Source organism: Watersipora subatra, chromosome 7 (assembly GCF_963576615.1).
Source record: "Watersipora subatra chromosome 7, tzWatSuba1.1, whole genome shotgun sequence".
Classification (NCBI taxonomy): Eukaryota; Metazoa; Bryozoa; class Gymnolaemata; order Cheilostomatida; family Watersiporidae; genus Watersipora; species Watersipora subatra.
In genome coordinates, this window is record NC_088714.1 from 16,302,677 (window position 1) to 16,326,195 (window position 23,519).

Consider the following 23,519-nt stretch of genomic DNA (forward strand, 5'->3'; position numbering starts at 1 on the left):
AAAACTTAAAATGATTTATAAAAATCTTGATACCTGTAGCATTTGCATTTACACAAGTTCAAACAATAGATTTTTTCATGATCTATATTAGAATGCTGCTCTTAAAATAGTTTGTTTGAAGTCTGACTGAACCAGCATTTTTTGATATATATAATTACACTGGCTGTGCTACCCAGCGTTGCCGGGGTAATAAAAAGTCTAGACAGAAAATTGATTTGTATTTAACATATAACAACATTTACTATTCTAACTTTCAAACTACATATCATGAGAGAAGTGTTTTGTGTAGTTGAAATAAATTAAGAGAAAAATTAAAACAACTGTAAAGGTTTTAAAACTTTGCCAAACAACTGTAACTTTCAAGCTGTTAGCCTGGCACATTGCCAATGGAAATTGCAGTAAGCTGCTAGGCTTCTAATGACGATACTCCATGACATTGCATCAGCATTGTTGTCCAGCTGCAGTTATTCTAATAATAGCTATAGCCAGAATGCAGACAGACATACGACATACACACGAACATACTTTGAGAAATATATATATAGATCTATACCTCATAAATTTATTTTGTTGCATAGAAAATAACTTTCCAAATCATTCCTGACCTAATTCACGCAATATATTTTTTATAAACAAAGCAGATAATATATTAAATAACTACATGGGAGTTCTCATAAATGTCTTATTTATAGATTATTATTATTATTATAATTCTTATTATCATTGTTTGTATTATTAAATTAAATAGATTAAAGCGCTTTTTCTTAGATTTGTTTTGTATTAAATAAAACTTGTAGAAAGATTTTGTGGGTCTATTCCAATAAAGTATATCCCACTAAAGATAGTGTAAACACATTCAAGCATTTTATACTTATACTAATTTAAACATTGAAAGTAGAGTGTAAATTGGCAGTCAACAGTGTTTGAGTTTCAAATTTCTAATCGAATTCATTAACAACAAAAAACTTTTTAATTTTTGTTTAAACTCTAACTTGATTGAGATCTGAAGTATTTGAAAACTAAGGCGCGACTGTGCGCAATTTATATTGCTCCTCCACAGCCTCACAAGGCTATATTGCCATCGCCATATACATGTACTTCACGGTTTGTATCATTTACCTCAAGCTTGAAAAGGCAGCTTAGTAAGAATTGCATACACCTTAGGAGGAATGTTGCTGACAGCTACGCAGCATATTTCAAAATCCTTATTGTTTGCTCTACACTTGATGATTTTCAAGTGTCAAGACTCAATGTGTGTCAAGACTTACCACTCCTTGATGCATCTTCTCCAGGCAGCAAGTGTGTTTAACTCCAAATCTGTTTATGTATCTTACTAAAAAGGGTTTTCCTTCAGCCTAACGCTTCCAGCTCAAATTTTACTATTTCTTGATATTTTTAATATTAGCCAGTTGAAATAAAATATTTGAGCTGTCTTTAAAGAAAGAAGATTATCTTTAGGTAACTGTGCATATATTGCCACAATTTGAATAGTTCTTTTGTACGTATCACATACATTTTGAAATTAATAAAACCTATTGGTGAGTTTAAACCGGAGATAAGGCTCCACCTTAGCTTGGCTTGGTGAGCATTAGTGTCTACGCCTTATGCTGTTGACTCGGGTCTGCAACCGGTTTAGCTTTGTTTTTCGCACTGGCCCCATCATCTCTAATTTTGTTTGAATGCTGATATACAATTGTTTGAAACTTTTCTTTGTTTTCTTGTTTGTATGTATGCAATTGTATGTACTATGTATTTGATGAAATAAATCACACACGTACATGTATGTATACAGCAAAATGAACTCCCAATCGGATGATGCTCAATCATGATTCATAAGTGTTATTCCAACACATAAACTACTGGGTGAGGCACAGAAAAGTAAAGGTCTCACCTCAACTGATGCCAGGTCTTTGTTTTAAAATAACCTGACATAATTTGTTATATGCGTTTTAAAAATAATAAGTTTACACAGTTTAAAAGAAACCAATTATTGACCAAGATGATAATAAGCTAAAACTGAGTAAATCTTTCCGAATCAGCTTCTGGAGTGTTCTCAGACTTTTCACTCTTTGATCTTCTCCTGTAAATAGTCCACGAAACATCTTAAAAGTGTTAGACAGCTTCACCACCATTCCCTGTACATACATTTTTTGAAAGAACTAATTTTTTAGTAGCGACACCTGTTGTCATATTGAGTAGTTTCAGGACTGAGAAATATAAATAAGAATAACAAACATACTGCATGAATCCTTGGCGCTGGAGCAGATAAAATGTTTTGCATAATTTGCTGAAAGTCATATGCATAGATGTGTATCTCGTACAAAAACCAGTGGTATTAACTTCAGTTATTACAAAATATGAGAAATATTTTTATATAGATGTAGAGTATGTACAATTGTGTATTTAGGTGATTAGTAAACTTTTTTTTCTCATTCACATTCAACAAATACACACCCTAAAGTAGTTGCAGTAACTTAACTCCTGGCATTATTGTAAGGGTCAGCTTCCCTTTAAAGCTTTTTGACGAGTTTTTTTACCAATGTGTAAAGGAAACCGCTGCACCTCTTTACTACACAACAAAAAACTACACAACTTGAATATATAGACGAATGCTTTTTTTTTACAAATATATATGTAGAAAATCAACAGTGTGCATATAAGTTAATTGTATTCATTGAGACTGCAGATGCTTTGCTTTCCTTGGCTCATCAGGACTCCTTATATATGAAAGCATATCGTTAAGCTCCTCCTTCTGTTGAAAAGGTCGACTCGGTAATAAATCCGTCCTTTCAGAGCTGGCTATGTTGCAGGTTAGCGATTCATCTGCTGCTTCTATTACAGGTCGGTTTTTCTTTTTGCTGGCTTGGTCATGGGTTGGTCTTCATTTTTGTCGGTTCAGCCATGGATCGATCTTCCTCTTTGCCAGCTTGGTGGCTGGTCCGGCTGTCATACAGGCCAACGGCCGGACTGCTATACCTGCCAGCTGAGTTGTGGGCTGGCTTGGTCTCTCCTTGGTTCTGGCGGGTCTTATCCGAGTCTCTGAAGGGCCCGAGTTTGTTTTTTGGGCTCAGTATTGCCAGCCCGTTGTGTTGGTTCCTCTTTTTTCTCAGCATTTTTCAACATCCGTCTAAATATTCTGGTTTTTATATTAAAATTGACAATTGACAAGTTTCTACAAACTCCCACACGTTATAAGCTAAATATTATGACATGAGTAAATTTTTTTCTTATTTTACAAAATTGATATTTAGAGCAGCGTTTGGTGTTGTGTCAAGAAGCATAGTTTTGTTAAAGTATTAAAATTTAAAAATTGTAAAAAGGCAAGTTTACCTGGCAGCCTTGGTAAGAAATACATTGCTTTCTTTGATAGTTTCAGGCACTCTCTGTTGTTTGGTCTCAGGTAAATAAAAAGTTAGCAGCCCTCCAATAAACATGCTGATGCCAAAGATCAGAGGTCCAAATCCAACACCAAATACAGTTCCTACTTGCTGATACTGTAATAAAAACAATTGCTTAGCTGAACTAGGAGGCAGGTAAAAGCTAAAACATGTCCACAGTTTAGAGGGTTTAAAAAGAGCAAACTAAACAAACATCGAGCCTGGTCATTATCTTAGGTGACTAAAACAGGTTTGTATAACTTTATGATTTAATTTGATGTGAACTAATCTTTTAAAAATTTATCTTACAGCCAATTTTAGTGAGGTTAGTCCTAAACTAGCTTTTGCAAAGAAAGCTCAAAGACAAAAGAAAGAAGTCTATATAAATAATTTCTTTGCCCACTAAAAAAGCTGTGTGAAAGAATAAGAAAAAATGGAAAATGAACAAATTGAAAATGATGTCATGGCATTTTGAAATCAATTATTTACTAGCTGGGCTACCCGGCGTTGCTCGAGTAATAAAAAGTCTGGACAGAAAATTGATTTGTATTTAACATATAACAACATTTGCCATTCTAACTTTCAAACTACATATCATGAGAGAAGTGCTTTGTGTAGTTGAAATAAATTAAGGAAAAATAAAATGACAGTGAAAATTTTAAAACTTTGTCAAACAACTGCAACTTTCAAAATATTAGCCTTGCACATTGCCAATAGAAAATTCCAGTAAGCTGCTAGGCTTCTAATGACGGTACTCAATGACGTTGCGTCAGCATTGTTGTCCAGCTACAGTTATTCTACTAGCTATAGTAATAGCTATAGCCAAAATGCAGACAGACATGCGAACATACTTTGAGAAATATATATATAGATGTAAGTATCTGGCAGAATATGAGCTTGAGCTTTACTTCAATGGAATTGGAGTTATGTGTTACCAATTACTATGTATTATCAATTGCTCTGATAGATTTTTTGCAGACTCTCGCATCATTTCAAATAGAACTTTTTGCTTCTTTTCTCTCATCGTGTATCCATTTCAGCATTATACTTAATTGCCTTTGACCGCATCTTGCTCTCTGTCATCTGCTTGCATTTAATATGGCCTTCTTCATAAAAAGCAGTGACAAACAAATAACCATTAGCTTATCTTTATTTGCCGAGGGCTTTTTCAAACATATTTCTAGTTTGAGTGTTTCATGTCACGGAGATCTGAATAAAATGAAGAAACATTTTAAAAGTAGCTTTTTCTTGAATGAAAAACCATTTGTACGTGCTAATTTTAAACTAATCTAAACTTTATTATTTTTTGCATGCCAGGCTTTTGACAGAGTCATGGAAGCACTATATTTTGCAAATTTGTTGCAGTTTTTTGCGCCGACATACGTAGATTATAAAAAAATCAAAGATCATTTTGCAGCTTAATTTTTCTGAAAAAATTATTAACAATCCATCATTTTTTAGACGTCATCACCCTGTTTGCACATGCGCTCGCTTACGAAAAAACCGCCATCTTTGTAGAAAACGATCGTCATTCCCTGGATTAACAGTATTTTTCGGTGTTGTTCTGATACTAAAATAAAAAAATTTGCTAAAAAAGCATTGTTTGCAATAATTGATTGCAGAAGCTTCGTATTTTTAACGATAAAAGTTGTCCATAAAGATGGCAGACAACAATAGAATGACGTCACGAAAAAAATGAAGGATAGTTGAAAATTTCTCAAAATAAATAATACAGCCAGCAATAGCAACATTCATCTCTTATAATCACTGCCTCCAGTTAGCGTAAGAGGGTTACTATAGCTTACATATAGCTTACATATAGCTTACTCCAGTACTCAGAGTAAGCTATATGTTTTCATTTTTTTGCGCTGTCAGTTAAGATAGTCGCGGGTGCTTGGGGCCTATACGGGAACATGGATTTAGATTCTATGATAGTAGGTCTTCCCAGGAAAGGTTTATTGCGTTTAGGTTAAGTTGGAATAATGCCAAGAGCAAAGCGAAGATAATAAACTTGAGATAAGATATACTCACTAAATCGGCTATGATGGGAGAAAGGATAGTTCCGACTCTTGCGGAAAGTGAACAAAAGCCGACCATCGTTGTTCTTGCAGTCGATGGAAACATCTCGCTTGACCAAAAGTAGTCAAGAATAAAGACAATGCTGATAGCTAGCTTTCCTAACATAGATACCGCGATCTGTGCCGAACTGTTTCCTGCAAAAATCATAGAAGTTAATTAGTCATAGATTTGCGACTCCCCATAGCTAAGGCAATTCTAAGAGTCAACATTTGCGCACGATTTTAACTCCTTCCTCGTAGAGGGTATGGGATGAGATACACTTTTTGCATTAAAATTCTAACCATGAACGTTTTGCAATCGTAGGGGAGTTATGGTCGCTTCACAACATTCAGATTTTAACCATGACCCCCCTTGCAATTGTAGGGGAGTTATGGTAGCTTCAGCTTTAGTTCAATTAAAGAAGGTAACATCACAACTTAGTTTAGTAAGGAATGTAGGCATGCGTATCAATTAAAGAAGGTAACATCACAACTTAGTTTAGTAAGGAATGTAGGCATGCGTATCAATTAAAGAAGGTAACATCACAACTTAGTTTAGTAAGGAATGTAGGCATGCGTATCAATTAAAGAAGGTAACATCACAACTTAGTTTAGTAAGGAATGTAGGCATGTGTATCAATTAAAGAAGGTAACATCACAACTTAGTTTAGTAAGGAATGTAGGCATGCGTATCAATTAAAGAAGGTAACATCACAACTTAGTTTAGTAAGGAATGTAGGCATGCGTATCAATTAAAGAAGGTAACATCACAACTTAGTTTAGTAAGGAATGTAGGCATGCGTATCAATTCATCATTAAAGATGAACTTACACAAAATTCTAGTTGATTTTATCAGAAAATATTGGTATGCTTTTATTATTTGCGATTGCTGACAAAATGTCTTAAGATAGAAATTGATGTAACTATTTACAACAATTACTAGTATTACATGCACTCTATATAATAATCGCAGATAATGCATGCACTAGTTACAAACAATTACTAGTATTACATGCACTCTATATAATAATCGCAGATAATGCATGAACTATTTATAATAATCACGACATTGCATGTTCTCTATATAATAATCACTGATAATGCATGCACTATTTACAACAACCGCTAGTATTACATGCACTCTATATAATAATCGCAGATAATGCATGAACTATTTATAATTATCATGATATTGCATGGTCTCTCTATATAATAATCACTAACATTGCATGCACCATTTTTAACCATCACTGATATTGCATGCACTCTATATAATAACCACTAGTATCGCATGCACTATTTATAACAGTCACTAATATTGCATGCTCTATTTCCAAGAATTGTTATATATAATGCATACACTATATATAAGAATAACTGGTTTTGCATGTAATGCTTATAATAGTATATAATATCTACCGTGCACAATAGCTATGAGCTTTTGGAATTACCTACATAAGTGGGTTGTGAGGTAAGCATTACACACCTTCCAACTTCATGTCCAGGTACACAGTCATAACTGCAGAACAAATGAGAGCTAGACTTCCAAAGAACAGCGATGCAATGCATAAGCTCTTTCGTCCTATTTTCTGCACCATGTAGACCAAGATTGATGCTGGTAATTCTGCGGCTCCCGAGAGCGCGTTATTTATATACACATCGCCAGTCAAGTTGGCTACGTTGAAGTTTAAACCATAATAGCCCATCCCAGCAATAAGCCTACAAATTTAATGGTTTCAATGTTGATGCTGATGGAACCTTAATTTATCAACTTTATAGAGATTGATCATTTGAGCAGCCAGAGATAAGCGCATGTGTTGTGAGCTTACTTTTTCAAATTGGTGGGTTTTTACTGATACCTAATAATTGCCTACTGCAAGTCGCCATTCAACTTAAAAATATATCAGATACCACTGTTGTAGAAAAAAGAATCGGTTGGTAACGGCTGACAAAAATAAGCCAAACTAAATCTAGCATTTTATCTTCTCTGAACAGCTATGGCTATTGGCTCTTTTCAAGGTCAAAACTATTTTCAAAATTCAAGGGTTGTCATCTAGCACTAGCATGAGTTTCATTGTCTTCTTCTGTCATAATACATTGGTGATCATAATAATGGGACCCTCTGGGAATGTCATACTAATATTTTTCATTTATGGCATAAACTCCCTTTCCTTATAATCTCAGACCATACATATTATACATATTTGACAAGCAAGTTTTCTAGACATTCTGTCTACGCCTAAAGGTGCACTATAGTAATAAAATCTGTTTAATGGGCACCCATGATATCCTATCAGGTCAGTCAGTTTAGGCTTGTGGTGTCATACAAAATACTGGGATGCTAAAAATACTCTGAAGGAACCTAAAAGCGCCACCAATTAACTTTTATAGAGCTATGTTTTAAAATTATGTCAAATTAAGTTGCGTTTTTCACCAAAAAAACTTATTTTACATTTTTGTACCGCTTTATGCCAAAAATGGCATATTGTACCAAAATCAAACTAATAAAGCCAATATCAGTTAGTTTTCTATAATATTCTCGTCTACTACACTCTGAGCTTTCTATTGATGTGCATATTGTCATAATTCACTTAATACCAGCTGAACAATATATGAATAAACAACAAAAATATGTGTTTATTTTAAATGATCCCATAATTGCGATCACCACTGTAAGAGTAGAAGGCAAAAACCCTGAGCATTTACACTCGGTCTACCAGTGTAGTCAAAAACATTTCTGGTCCTGCAAGGCTACCTATGATACCTTAAAGTAGACAGGGCTTTGCTGATGCCAAAATTGAAACAGCTACATACCTTGACAACTTCTGCCTATTAATATTAGTCTGAAAGCTGATGAGCGAGTGGGTTATAAACTCAACTCAACTTAGAAAAGGGATCTTAATAACACCACTTGAGTGCAACAAGTTTCACTGAAGACTCAAACTGTTCTGTTGATGTTCAGCCAGAAGAACCCTATCAAATGTGTTTAAACAAAAAATCTAACAAAAAAACAACTGAAGATTCAAACTGTTCTGCTGTTATTCAGTCAACAGAACCTCATCTAATGTACTTGAGCATAAAGTATGTACATGACTACATGAGTGTGCTCAGTGCGCCATAAGAATATAATAATAACTACTATTATTATGAAATATCATTATATTTAGCCATTACTTTCTAATGATTTCACATTTACATTTAAACACCTTTACATTTTTTATTTTTCTTTCTAATTTATTTCAACGAGTCAATTTTTTCAAGTTAAGAAATTTTAAAGTTACAGTTGTTTGAAAACCTTTACGGTTGTTTCATTTATTTTTAATTTGGTTGTCCTGCACAAAACGTGTGCACGGCGTTCATCATTATTATGGGAGATTTTTATTATACCCTTCAAGGTTGGTTGTAAGTGAGAACAATCCCTATAGAAGGGCCAAAGTTTTGTCACTGCTTCTATACTGTATAGTCTTTCTCAAAATCTGTGCTGACCTTAAATATGCCAATTTCTGTTTTGTTTGCAAGATATGTCTGATCCAAATTCTCCCAAATATGAGATCATTCTGCTGTTTATTTTTTATTATTGTTGGTTTTATTGCTGCTCAAGCTGGTGTCCTTTTCTGGAATGGAATGGCTGGAATGATTAGGATTTCTTAAGAATTTTAGCTGATCTTAACAGGGCTGTCTGTTGTAGCAACGTGTATTTCTTAACATCAACTCTCAGTAGAACCATCCAATCAGTCGCCTGATGCTTGGCCGCAAGAGCTCCTACTACAAAAGGGATAACTTCTGCTGTCATTTTTCACATACAGGTCGCCTCCTATACCAGGTCCTGGTATTTCTCAGTTTTCTCTGACTTCTTCTCTCTCGCTCGGAAATCACCAGAGACTTTAAAATCTACAACCAGTGTTTCTGATCTCAGCTAATCCATTATTACAATAGCAGGTCTCCTAGTCTCTATGACCCGGTTGGTATGTATATTGAAATTCTACAAGATCTTTACATTTTCATTTTTAGCACTGAATCAGCCCGGTAGTAAAACCAGTTTTTACTTTTCTGGAATCCATATGTACCACACAAATCCCAGGAAGTGATTGAAGCCATATGGCCATAGCTCTTTTTATATTTTATCTCTGCTAACTTCTCCCATTCACTGAGAAGGCGCAGCAACGTTTTATCCTGCTCATCTTACATCCAACAACTCTTTCTGCGTATTTCTTCATGATGCTTACCTTGATTTCTTGTGGGGAGTGCCTGATCTTGAGCAGCTAAAATTAATCCTTCCGTTTCTTTTTTTAGCCATCCAGTTTTCAACCACTTCCAAGAGTGGGTATCTGGTTCTTCTACAGTTTGAGGATGCTGACCATGAAGAACCTTCTTTCATTTCTCAACCTCCTCTGAGTTAAGTGCTCTTTTTTTTTCTCTTGCGGTCTGGCCTTTCACAAAATCGTTCAAAACTGAATCTGCATTCAACCTGATTTCTTTTACGTAGTCTGACAAACTACATTCCTCGATCTTCACACATTCCTCTATTGAAACCATTCCGCGACCTCCTATATCTCTGCTGATGTATAGTCTGTCTACATCTGCTTTTGAGTAGAGCGCATGGTTCGCTGTCATCAGTTTTCTTTTCTTTTTATTTCTCTCTTTCAACTCATCAACAGTTCAATCAATTATTCCTGCTGTGTAACGCACTGCTGCCACAGCTCATGTGTTCAATTATTTTACTATATTCTCCCCATTCTGCATCAACTCAGCACTTTTCTCACTCTTTGATAGCATTCCTTCCTGACTTTCTCCTTCATATCTTCTGTTTCGACCTTATCTGTCTCTAGTACTTTTACGTATTTATAGGATCCGTCTACTAGGTCTTGCACACTGATACATGAATCCTGAATCTTACTTGAATCTTATTGTTATTCAGGTAATCTTAATGATTACCTGGGTAATAATAATTACTGTTATTAGTTACCATAGTACTAACAATAGTGCTAATAATAATAATTATTGTGGAGACTTTTACGTCCCGCTAATAATTACTTGGGGTTGCTTGAAGAAGGAATAAGTTTCACTGCTAGTCTTTGTTTTATTTAGACTACCGTGAAGTCTGTAAAACATAACTTCACATGAACTAGGCAAAAATATTACATAATACTAATTAATTAATAAAACATAAACTAAACAACACAATAGCGTAAAATAGCACACAGTATATAATATAAAAGTCATGGAACTAATGCTGGTGGCTGCCTAACCTTTCCATTAAAAGTCTTCCAATTGCCAAAATTAACTTTGTTGAAACATGTATCTTTACAGCAAATAAAACGTATTACATCAAAATACATACACTAAATTTACTGACCTTTGTCTCCTTTTAACAACCTCTGTTTAATAACATTGTTCTGTAGTAAACACTGTTTCCAGTACTAAGGCTTGTAAATTAACTGTTTCCAGTACTAAGGCTTCCAATTAACTGGCTCTGAAATCGGCTGACTTATTTGAATTTTAAGATATAATGCAACGGGTCAACGCAACGAGCCAACGCAATGAGCCAACGCAACAAGCCAACGCAACGGGCCAACGCAACGGGCCAACAGTAAAAACATATGGAATTCACCACCAACACTCATAGATGTGTTTGAAAAGGTTTCTACAATTATTATTATTATTATTACTATTATTATTATTGGTATTTAGCACAGCATGAGGTTGAGCTGGTGTTGGTATTCTTAGAAATCGGGTCAGTACAACTAACCTAAGAGATCTGAAACCTTCCTTAGTATTCTAGCCAATCCCAGCAATGCAACAAATTCTACTTGTGGGATTTCCTTCTTGTCAAAATTCAGTTTATTAAGATTCTTGTCTAGATTCTTGGTTGCACCTGATGCTCCAACAACTATAAAGACAATCATCGCAAATGTCTTGCGGATCTTCCTCAACTTTCTTGTCAAATGTTGATGCTCTTCCATTTTTTCCAGATATTTGTATTTTACTCTCCCATCTTCTGGTATAGCCACTTCAATCAGCCACACGTGGTCAAACTCCTTGTCCTTCAGTACTATATCTGGTTGTTTAGCCAGTATTACATGATCTGTTTCAATGCTCATATCTCACGATATCTTTGCTTTTTCAACCTCTAAGGCTGTTTCTCATTAAAAGTTTCTGTTTTGTGTCTACGCTTTCTAGACAAACTCCAACGCCTATTATTACCACTCTATTGTGTCTTTTCTTGTACTCCATTGCTGATATTTTAATGGCATGCTTACAGCCAATCTTAAAGGTTGAGATGAAAGCCTACAGTAATGATAAAGAGCGTACACATGCACAGCCTAGTTGTATAGCAGCACAAAAGTACCTAATTACCAGATCTCTGAATATCATTACATGTACCTTTAAAATAAGCTCTAGAAGTCTATAAACTACACAGTGTTAAGCGTGGTTTTTACATGGTCATTACATACAGCGTATGATGTAGTGTTGGGCCGGTAAGGAGTTATCCGCATTTAACGACACTGAGTGATTATCGGTATCCGGAAAACCAATCATTTTCAGTGACAGCTAGTTATCCGCGACCGGTTTGATATAATCGGTATTTATCCATGAAAGCCTATCGATAATTGGTTATCTGGAAATAATTTTGTATTTGACAGGCTACAGCATTACCAGCGACGTGTGCACGGGAGAATTTCCTGCACAATGAGCTGCTTATGAAAGAGCTCATTTGACGTCTCGCCCATAATAGCTATGTAACGGAATGAGAAAGAAATGAGAAAAAGGAAAAAGAAAAATCGCGTGTCAATTGATGTTATGGTTAATAGCTAAAATGCATCTTTAAGGAACACGCTAATCAAAAGGGGTCGCTCAGCGCACATTGGCAATCACAACTTTTTTCTCAGATATTCTGAAAACATAACACATGCGAATTATATTATAACTCTTTCTTCAACAAACATTACCACGCTTATCTATAGGTATCTAGTATTATATTACGTTTTACATCGATAAAATGTAAAACGTAATATACATTTTATATTTTATCAAATATAAAACGTATGTAACATTTTATATTTGATAACACCCCCGTTTGATATATTTATACGTTTTATATTTGATTTATCCCCCCCCACCTGCATTATATAAAAATGGGCAGTAGGTAAGCTGAAGTTAAACACACACTGGAAACCATATACCGAACTACATACCGAACTTCCTTAGTTGGCAAAGGATACCGAAGATGGTAAATACCGAGGATACCGACACCGGGAAAACCGAGAAAATAGTGCAAGGATATACTATCCGGCACTAAATTATATACCGGCTCAACACTAGTATGATGCTGGCACATCCTAAACCTTGACTCAATTTGCAGCATCACACAGCAAATCGACATATTTGTATACCCACGTAAATCAACATATTTGTATACGGCTTGCCAGGATGATTGAGATTCATACCAAAGATACGGGTGGTCAAGCAAATGATAAAATGATTTTTTTCTACCGATAAGTTATTGAAAAAGAATAGATGTTTATGGCTTCTTTGACAATGCCAACAATTATTGCTGGCAAAATAACAATTGATGCAATAGTGAGCAAAATAATGTCATTGGTAAAACTGTTATATTTTTAAGGATTATGGTGATGACCTCAATTGTATGATACCTTTGCACTGCACTTGTAAAACGTGGGTACAAGGTAGTTTAAAGCTCTACAAGCTCAAATTTACTCACTGTACATGTGAAACAATTGCTAGACTTAGAATATAAAATTGTTTGTTGAATATTGAGCAGACATACCAGAGGTAGAGAAACACAAGAAATCTTTTTAGAAGTACAGGAGCCTTCAGGATGTCCAAGAACCTTTCAGAGAGCGCTGCCTGCTCGTCTTCCTTGAGGGCTTCAACAAGCTCTTTTGGCAGCTCTCTGCCGTTTCGGTTGGCCATTTTTTGAAAAAGTTTTCTTAGATCTGCATGTCTTCCTTTGCTCATCAAGTAATGAGGTGTCTCATCGAGGAACCTATCGAAAGCCATTAGAAAAAGTTTAAACAAAGCTTTGACATTTTTGGAAAATAGATTAAGGCACCTGATACACCTTTCCTTAAGTACCTTATTGTAAGGCACTTTTACAAAAGTAATCCAAACAGATACATCAAGTCAGATAAACTTTGTAGAAATGAAAGAACTATTATAGATGCGTTGACTTGTTTATTGCTAAAACCTTTCTGCAAATCTTGTGTCATGGTCTTTAACTCCTAGTAGCAAACACCTTCATCTTAAATATAACTTTTATTTTTTTCAATATCAAGATTGATTCCCTCTCTGCTGCATGTACGACACTTTATTTTAAACCATAACCATCCTGGAACTAAATACACTGTGACCATTTGCTCATGAATTTTGGCACAGAAGCAATTGTGGCAAAATGCCCTCCTTAAGACCACCAATAGTTGCTCTGTGATTTGAACCACAGACCTAAAGATTATACACCAGCGCACTAACCACTGAACCACGGCTGCTCCATACATGCAACAACATACACTCACAATAAGTACTTCATATTCTAAGGCTATACATTACCATGAGTTGATCAAACGCAAGTATCAAAGCTGCGAACATTAAAGCTTACATATAAACAATAAACTATCAGTGTAAAAAATAAAAATGACTTTTCAAATAACCTCTCAGTTAAAGTTGTCTTTACTTATGTCTAATAAAGCCTCATTCCCATATTGAATTTGAGACCCGGCAATAACCTCATGCAGCAAAACACTCGTAGCGCTAGGCTTGGCGGCTTATGTTCACATAAAGCTGCATCGCTGGTGATTGCATAAAAATGGTCGCTAGCAATACCGTTTCAAAAGTGAAGAAAAGTGCAATTTGGGAAGGTTTTGCCTGCAGCCTTATGTGAAAGTTGAACAGTGCTGAACTCTTGCGTTGACCGCCGGCAACTACCAGCGGTACTCGGTGCATGGGTTTACATTTCACAGCTGATAGCCCTCCAATGCTGTCGCCAGTGCTTGCAACATATATGAGAAGAAGGCTTGATCAAATTGCACATATAACTTTGGACCTGCATGTGTTGTGACTTTTACATATATGATTATTTGTATTAATGTAAAAGTTTGTTTTCTTTTCTTATGGCAAAGCTAGCTCTATTTTGAGTACAGATAGTATCTACACGATAAAAAAGATTCCAATTTACATGAATACATGTGATTAGTTTTTGGCTTTTGAGAACCGCTAGCTCAAACAATGCAGAGTGTAGAGTCATACCAGTTTAAACAGAAAAATTAGTATCAAACTATTTATAGGGTTTCTAGAGACGGTATCGAAATGAGGAGAATAATAATGTTGCAATAAAACCATTAATGGTACTAAGACAAACCAGTGCTGAAATTAATTATATTACTTATGGCAGCTGATACCAAGAAACTTACAGTAAAGTCAGAGAAGCGCATACAAAGGCTGGTATAGAAGCTGCAATTTGAAACCAGTCCCAGTCCTTTATATAGTAGGCCACTAGAGATGTTAACATGGTTCCTACCGGCCAGAAGAAAGCCCTTGTGGCTACTACATAGGTGCGCCGACTTGGACCAGAGGATTCTACGGCTACAAAAGTATGTTGGGGATTACAGCTTTTTTACTGAAAAGGACATTGTTGAAGTGCTTTGTGTGATCAAAAGAACAGGTGCTTCTAACAAATGTTTTTGAAGTGACCACAGTACCTAGCTTTACTTTAGTAATCTAATTCACATTACCCAGTTCTACTCATAAGTGTGTGACTGACAGTACTCAGTTCTACTCATAACTATGTTACTCGCAGTACCCAGTTCTACTCATAACTATGTTACTCACACTATCTAGTTCTACTCATAACTGTGTGACTCGCAGTACCCAGTTCTACTCATAACTATGTGACTCACAGTACTCAGTTCTACTCATAACTTTGTGACTCACACTATCTAGTTCTACTCATAACTGTGTGACTCACAGTACTCAGTTCTACTCATAACTATGTTACTCACACTATCTAGTTCTACTCATAACTGTGTGACTCACAGTACTCAGTTCTACTCATAACTATGTTACTCACACTATCTAGTTCTACTCATAACTGTGTGACTCACAGTACTCAGTTCTACTTATAACTATGTGAATCACTATACCCTGCTTTAGCTTTGAAGCTGCTGCAAACTTAATCTTTTTGAATCCTAAAAAACATTACAGCTTTTAGTGGCCTCCCCAGGCTAACGTTATACTAGGGAACTAAAGGTTTTACAAGCAGCTATAAACACACAATGCAAGTAATTATATTGACAAACTTCATAAGTCTGCCATGTTATAAGTCGATCCTTAAAGGCTGGCTCACAATATATCGCCATGTGTCAGCATTTTCCTCTCGGAGATTATTTGTCACTGTAAACCAAAAGCATCATTGAGACAATGCAGGTACATCGGGAAAGATTGCAGTTGTCAAACTTTTTCGATAGTTCAGCGAACATCCACAACAGCCTGTGCATTGCGCATTACTTTGGCGATGGTGGTTGGCTGCTACAGATAACTTGATGTATTTTTTCCATGATATTTGCTGCCGAACTAGTATTTTGTGGTTTCTGGGAGAGCATTGTATAATGAGAAAGCTACGACATGGCCTATTTGCTGGTGTAAACGAAATGGGATTGGGAATTGTGATTGCGAATGGGATTGTGGTAAGGTAAATATTGTTATCACAAAGAATCACTGAAGTATTGCATGATTAACACTGGCATATGGTGATATAGTATCAACCAAACCTTGAGTTTGCTAAAGATAAACTTGTACAAAATTTTGAGTAAGTTTTATTAGAGAGCATCAGTATTTTTCTATCATTTGCAATTGTTTTTGATGTTTGAAGTGATCTGATTGCCAGGATGTTTCAACATTAAAATCAATAAAACTTAATCGCAAATAAACGCTCAGATCAAGCGAAAGTGAGATTACGACATTTATAATTGCAAAGAGACTGACAGAATAGAGACGCTTAAGGCTTCAACATGAACGCAATAGTTGATATCAACTATTGCAATGATGACAACTAATGGCGTCACTTCGCATGTATTTTTCATCTGAGCGTTTTAATCACGAACAAATTTTATCGAGTTTAATCTTGAGACATTCTGGCCATCAGACCACCTCAAACATCAAAGACAGCATCAAATGATAAAAAAATTGATACGTTTTGATGAAATCTACAAAATTTTTGTGTAGGTTCATCTTTTCACACTAAATTGAAGTTATCTGCTCATAGCACATGGTGCTGAGCATTTTTGTGTGGGTGGTTCTGGCAAACAATTGTTCTGAATTTTGCTGATGTTATAGTTACTAGAAATTCCACTGTCATACAGCCCACGACCAAAGTGATATTGGAAAAAAGAAAGGGTACTGATGGTTGAGAAATGCAATGTTAGCAGTCAAATGGCACTGCTGTGCAATAGGATAACTGCAATGGTAGCTGTAATGTACTGGGTGTGGGTGTTATTATATACAACAAACAGCAATAATGAAAGGAAAAGATTATATGTTTATATCTCTCCCCCTGCAATAGGAGAAATGCAATATTGGCCAATATTAAAAGTAAAATGCACTGATATTATTAGAATAATCAATATTATTAATATAGTAATAATATAAAACCAATGCACAATTTTGTTTACATTTAAAAACATCATAGTTAGCGATATCAAGAAGTTGTGATATTTATATAGATTTTTAGAAAATCTGTACTACGTAGTCATTGTTCTGTAGTCATCCAAACTTATAATTAAATATCTTAATAATCTCATAAGAATCGTTAGAAAAAATATCGTCATTTCCTTTACTTACACTGCGTTGAACATCAGTTAGAATACCAACATACTCAAGTGTTTAAAATGTCAATTTGAAATCGGCAAAAATGAAACGATTTCAGTACTCCTACATTAATTATAGAAATCGTCGACAATGCCATAGACTGGTAAAATGTGCACGTTATTTTTTCGCGAAATACGCACGATTTAATCGTTCTATTCTCTGTCGCCCGGCGTTTCAATTTCCGGTCTTAACTTTTATTAAACCAAGCTTTTCAAGCGTTTTGTGACGATTTTTGTCCAAATAAATCTGTCTATTTGTGTATAATCCGATCAGATGGGTAAATTTTTAGAGAATTTCGATAATTTACAAAGACTTGGTAACATATTTAAATATGCCTATAGGCCCTATGTGTTTTGTATTGTTATTATACTTTAACTAATCTACAAAACGATGGTTAAATTTGTTGATGAAATTTTTATACAAGGGTTCGTCTCATTGTAGATGAATAATTTTCGTTAGTTGTGTGCACATGCATTTATCATAAAACTTCCCAAACTTCGCATTTGCTCGTTTGGTCGTGGGACTAAAAAGTATAAAGTATTACGGTACAGCATCCTTATACATAGCCAATTCTTTTTCTAATGAAAGTGATTAATAACTGCTCTTGTTTGTTGAGATTAGTTTATATATACTGTAATTCCAGATTGATGTGTGCAAGCCATACAAATTGATTGTTCTCAATAGCAACCATCATATATATACATGTAAATCTCATTTTCCATCAGTAATTCGGTCTGTGATTCCGGTCTGCTCATCTATAGCTATTAAAATCTTTGAGTGAAGAATCCGTACTGCAGAAGATTTGATCTTGGAACCTCCCTTTCACAGGCAATAGGCTAACCGATTGAGCTATGCAAGATGCATTAGATTCATTGGGTAATCTGAGTGGTTATCTAGGTTAAAATACGCATAGCGACTTTGCATTACGTTATGGCACAACGTCGCTAAAGCTTGCTTTCGCGGCTCTTACTAGTAAGTTTAGCACTAAGGATACTAGTTTGCTCAAATTAGCCATTGGCAATGTGCCTGGCTAATGGCAAGTTGTAGGCAACTACATTATCTGCCACTGTTTGTAAGCTGTTTTTAATACCAGTGCAACGCCAGAAATTCCGCTAATCACAACTAAATGCAACTTTGATTTGCCTTGAAAAATAGTTGTTTGCAAAAACTTTGCTTTAGATATTTTCAGTGTGTTTCAACATGCTTTGCACAAGTTCATTTTTTGCACGAGTTTTTCAAAGTTTTTTTGCAATGTTTCAAAGTGCAAAAAACCAAAAAAGTTAAAGTTATGAAATTTTCGAAAATGTATGATCACATTACTAAAACAGGACACCATGACAAATTCAAGGGACAAGCAATCTTTACTATAAAAAGAGCCTTCTCCGTCCGTTTGTCCAAAGACCCAGTTGGATGTTGGAAAAAATATTCCATACACACGTGATTTAAACTTATGACATTCAGATTGTTGGACCGACACTCTAAAACCTGCATGAATCAATGACCTTGCTGTAGCTTGGAAAGATTGTTTAGTAACTTATTAACCCTGACGACCTCTCGCAATGCACTATACTGCCAAAGTACTACTATATATAAGTCTCAGTGTTTGTTTGTCTTTTTGGTTTCATCCCTGTGCCCAGTTATAGCGATTAAAATCTCTCAATGAAAAATCCACATGGCATATTTTATCTCGGAACCACCCAAGCACAAGGCGATAAGCTAACTCATTAAGTCACACAGGATACAATGAATTCATTTGGCAGATAGTCATTATCTGAGTTGAGATATGCATAACAATGCTGTGTTACGTGCAATGCCACATGGCATATTTTATCTTGGAACCACCCAAGCACAAGGCGATAAGCTAACTCATTAAGTCACACAGGATACAATGAATTCATTTGGCAGATAGTCATTATCTGGGTTGAGATATGCATAACAATGGTGTGTTACGTGCAATGCCACTAAAGCTTGCTATCACGGCTCTTATTCTAGTATACTAGCTTACTCAAATTAGCCAATGCCAACTACATTATCTGCCACTATTTATGAGCTGTTTTAATATCGGTGTAATGCCGGGCATTCACCTAGTAATAATATAAAACAGACTTTAGGCTGGTTTATGGCAAGTTGTAGAAAATAAGCTGCTGTACCCAGATCTACTTAGTGATTGACTTACATATGACGTGGTCAAGAAGAGCAACTCCAACAAAGCAAGCTCCAATAACAAATCTTAACGCAGCAAACATGATGATGTTGATGGAATACGCAGAGGCTAGGCTAGCCGTTCCTCCAATGATTAAAAGCGCCAATAGAGTCGGTTTCCTTCCTATCCTACAAATGCAGCATATCTGTAGTCCCTTGCGGTCATCACAACTCACTAAATTTTAGCAGAAACAAAACCCATGATGCAAGAAAATTGAATTAAAGCATTTGTAAGACAGAACAATGACTCACCTGTCAGCGATTATGCCGGTCAATCCAGCTCCAACCACTAGACCAATTGTGAACACTACTTTGGTTGTGGTAGCAATAATAGCTGCTGAGCAGACCATGTTGAACTAAAAGAAACGTATTAAAAAAATTTTATACTATAAACTCATTATGAGCATTGTGCAAAAAAAAGCATTTTGGATCAGCGCTATCGGTACTATAAGATTTGTTGAAATCTTTCCTTTAGCTGACACCTTCTCTAAACTATTTTCAAAAAGATTTCTCCAACTTATTTATAGATCTAACACATCTGACATCTATGATTGTAATTCGAAAAGCACCGCATATTGTACAATGACAAAGAATTTTTACTGCTCATATATATACCAAATAAATGTTAAAATGACCAGAAATACACAACCACAACTTAAAATTACAACTCTATCTTTCAACGTTGTCTTTTTTTGCTGCTCACAGTCATTGAATTGCTGGCCACCCAGTTCTTGCTGCACCATATAGACTAAACATATGGATATCTAATGGTGCCAGAACAGGAGTGTATGGGGTGGCCTGGTCTACCCTTGATGACTCTTTGAGAAAATATCTTATCAACTATCACCTTTTTCACTCATATGAGGTTGTAGAAGCTCAGATGGTGCTGCAATCCTTTGCTGTTTCATTGTGTTTGTAAGCTGTAATGGTTCAAAACAGGTTTTGGCTCTTACACAGGCTTTAGCAGTAGTCTAATTTGCTGACCAAAATGTCTGCACTACCTCTACTGGTCGGTAGTGCATCACTGATCATGGTAATTGTTATCCATCTGTTTCTTTTAATCAACTCATCAGCTGCTTCATGCGCATGCCCCCCACTTTATGGTTGCTCAGTCATCACAGCTTCACCTTTGACAGTTGCACAGTCTTCAGTCCCAATGACCATCTTCTTACATTGCTGACATTGATAGTTGTGACCCGATACACTTTCTTCAGTATTTTGTGAATGACATCAGATAAAAACCTTGACTGATAATATCAGTCAATTAATTTGTTCTCAGTCAACCACGCTAATAGTAAATTATCACACTTTATATTTTAAGTGCCTTACAGGAACGATTTATACATGTCCACTTATATCCTATTAGCATCAGGAAAACTTAACAGCAGGTACAGCATACAAGTAACAGAAATGCACTTACAGTCTATTAAAGAGCAGCAGATTGCTTCTGAGCAAGTTTTTTCAGAGTTTAAACGAAACCTTGCTCAGAGCCAAAGCCGACAGAGCATTTTATTCTCAAGCGACTCTCTTGAGCATGTCAGGGTGGCCTCGTGGAGTGTCAGAGTGGCCTAGTGGTAGTGTCTTTGATTGTTAACAATGGGTTTGGTGGTTCAAGTCCCGCTTAATGCCGATCCGACAAAAAGCTCTCAGCAAGCTTTCAACTCTAAATTGCTTGGTTTCTCGGATCTAGACCATAACTTGTAGGTCCCTTGTACCACATTGACATTGTGGGCACGTGAAAGATCCACCTTTGTCCTTCACACATTGTTCAAGTGATATGGCTACCTGGCTCTGTCAAACTGGATGTGTTGCAAAAAATTGCATTCTATCAGGGTAATCTGACAGTTCCAGAAGTGGTAGATTCTGAGAACAGGGTCACCTTTTACTCTACCATACTGCTTGACGCAAGCATGCATCACTAAGTGGTAAGTCAGTTGTCGATTTTGACAGACAGCCCCTTATTATCACTCTCTTGAGCATACAAGAGTGTATGTATGCAGGTATATCTTTGTAGCTGTTCAATTCATCTGCTATCTAGCTATGTATGTTATAACATTTTATTTTTGTATTTTTCAAGCCACAAACGCTATTTTCATAGGTTACTCTTCTTAGAATTCTGTAAATGTCTGTGAGTTATTACAGTTACCCACCCCTTATGTTTTATAGTGGTCAGAAAACTAACCTCCATGTTGAGAGAGTTGCCTTGACCTTCTAACCTGTTGTATACATACTGAGTGCACTCTCTCGTCTGGTTAGTATGATTACTAGTGTATATATGACAACTGTCCAGCTCTCCATCTTTCATAGGTATCCACTGATGTATGGACTCATTATGATGTTCGTTTATCACCTGGTAGTTGTCATCCGACCAGTCAGGAAGGGAACATCTATAGCATATAATTGTAGATTTCTTTATCTAGTTGGCTCTACCATACAAGGAATAACCAACGTGCTTGGTACTTGCAAAAAATCAGAAATATGAATGGTGGCTTCACTTTAATAATGAACGATTTAATGCTTTTATTTTATAAAACTTAAATTTTTAAACCAAGCTCACTAACATCTGGAGTTTCATACTTGATTTTCTGAAACCTTGTTTTAGCATTTGTAATCTCTCTTAGATATTTTAGAGTTATTTACAAAGCTGTCACATAAAATACTTTCTACAAAGAGGCTACTTTATTAAATTCATTTAACTCAATTTAGGGGATTAGCCTTATGTTTATGGCTTTTCTTGGTGCACCATATAAAAAACATTTTTGTGATAAAAATTATTGTGGATTGACCAATAAAATTACACATATAAAGAAAACTAGTATTAACTGATTATAGTTTCCTATTTTCACATATCGATCATCATGATACAATTTTTTTGTTGAGGCCCAGACTCATAATAAGAGGATAGCTATAGCATGCACACTGCAAAAGTAATTTAGCCAATGCTGGTTTCAAAGTTAAGACTTCTGATATACTTAAGTGAGCATTTGTTTTTTAGCAAATCTATATATAATATATATCAAAGTCTGTCTGTCTGTTCATACTTCTGCCTGTCCAGCTATAGTGAGAAACTTTAAGAATGAGAACTTCGCTGTGAGTTGGATTTGAACTCACAACCTCTAGTGCTGCAGACATCTATTTATCCAATACACTACAATGTCCAACTGGCTATACCATGGAATAATTTTGGCACATACTTGGAATACATGCCAATCTTTCATGACTTCACGTTAAACACTGCCGCTAGCTTCGTGTGTAAAGTCATGCCAGAAAAAATTCCATGTAGCCTTACCATAATAGAAATTCATGCCTATAAGTGAGGAAAAATGCTGAAATTCATATAGCCAACAAGACTATTGCAATCAGTATAGATCTGTAGTAGGCCCTGCAGCCGGTACAGTATGAATTACACAGAAATAAACAGAATAAACATAAATAGCACAGTTCACAGAAATAAACAAACACCTTGATTTGAAAGTTAGAATGGTAAATGTTGGTGTTTAATATATTAATTAAAAGTTTATTTTCTGTTCAAAAACCTTTTTTATTATCCGTGCCACGCCGAACATCCAGCTAGTTTTTAGTAAAAACAAGTCACCGGAAATATCTCTTTTTATTGTAACTAATAGCAATTGAATATACAATGCTTTTCATTCTCAAAATTGAGATGAGCTAGTATGTAAAACTTGCAAAATTCTATCATTGAACATGACATTACAGTAAAAATTTGTACCATTTTGGTAACACGTGAGTTTGACCTTTTATTTTGATAGCTCTTGCAAGTCAAAGATAGACAGACAAACTTCATTACCTCACTTGTTTCAGAGTTATTTTGTGTTTTACCATTACAACCTATTGCCAGATACACATATTCTCTTAGCTCGTCAAATCCTTTCCGTCTATCTCACTAGTTACTCTAGAATCCGCCTTATTAGCCCTTTTATCAGCGGTTAGAACGGCTACCATACTAGATTATTCCAGCAGCTACATTACATCTACTGTAGAA

General features: G+C 35.6%; 1 protein-coding gene across 2 annotated transcripts; it reads right to left on the reverse strand.

Moving 5' to 3' along the window:
* Positions 1-1,860: 1,860 nt before the first annotated feature.
* On the reverse strand, positions 1,861-19,609 carry LOC137400313 (organic cation transporter protein-like). 2 transcript variants are annotated; one of them, XM_068086639.1, is made up of 7 exons: positions 19,491-19,609; positions 14,863-15,034; positions 13,224-13,442; positions 6,921-7,153; positions 5,409-5,590; positions 3,331-3,494; positions 1,861-2,080 (listed from the first exon to the last, which is right to left on the reverse strand). In XM_068086639.1, exons 1-7 carry the CDS (start codon positions 19,558-19,560, stop codon positions 2,011-2,013), a joined length of 1,110 nt encoding a protein of 369 aa, XP_067942740.1. In that variant the 5' UTR covers positions 19,561-19,609; the 3' UTR covers positions 1,861-2,010. The 2 variants fall into 2 exon arrangements, with proteins under 2 accessions (XP_067942740.1, XP_067942741.1); XM_068086640.1 differs by lacking the exon at positions 19,491-19,609 and adding an exon at positions 15,748-15,822.
* Between the last annotated feature and the right edge of the window lie 3,910 nt (positions 19,610-23,519).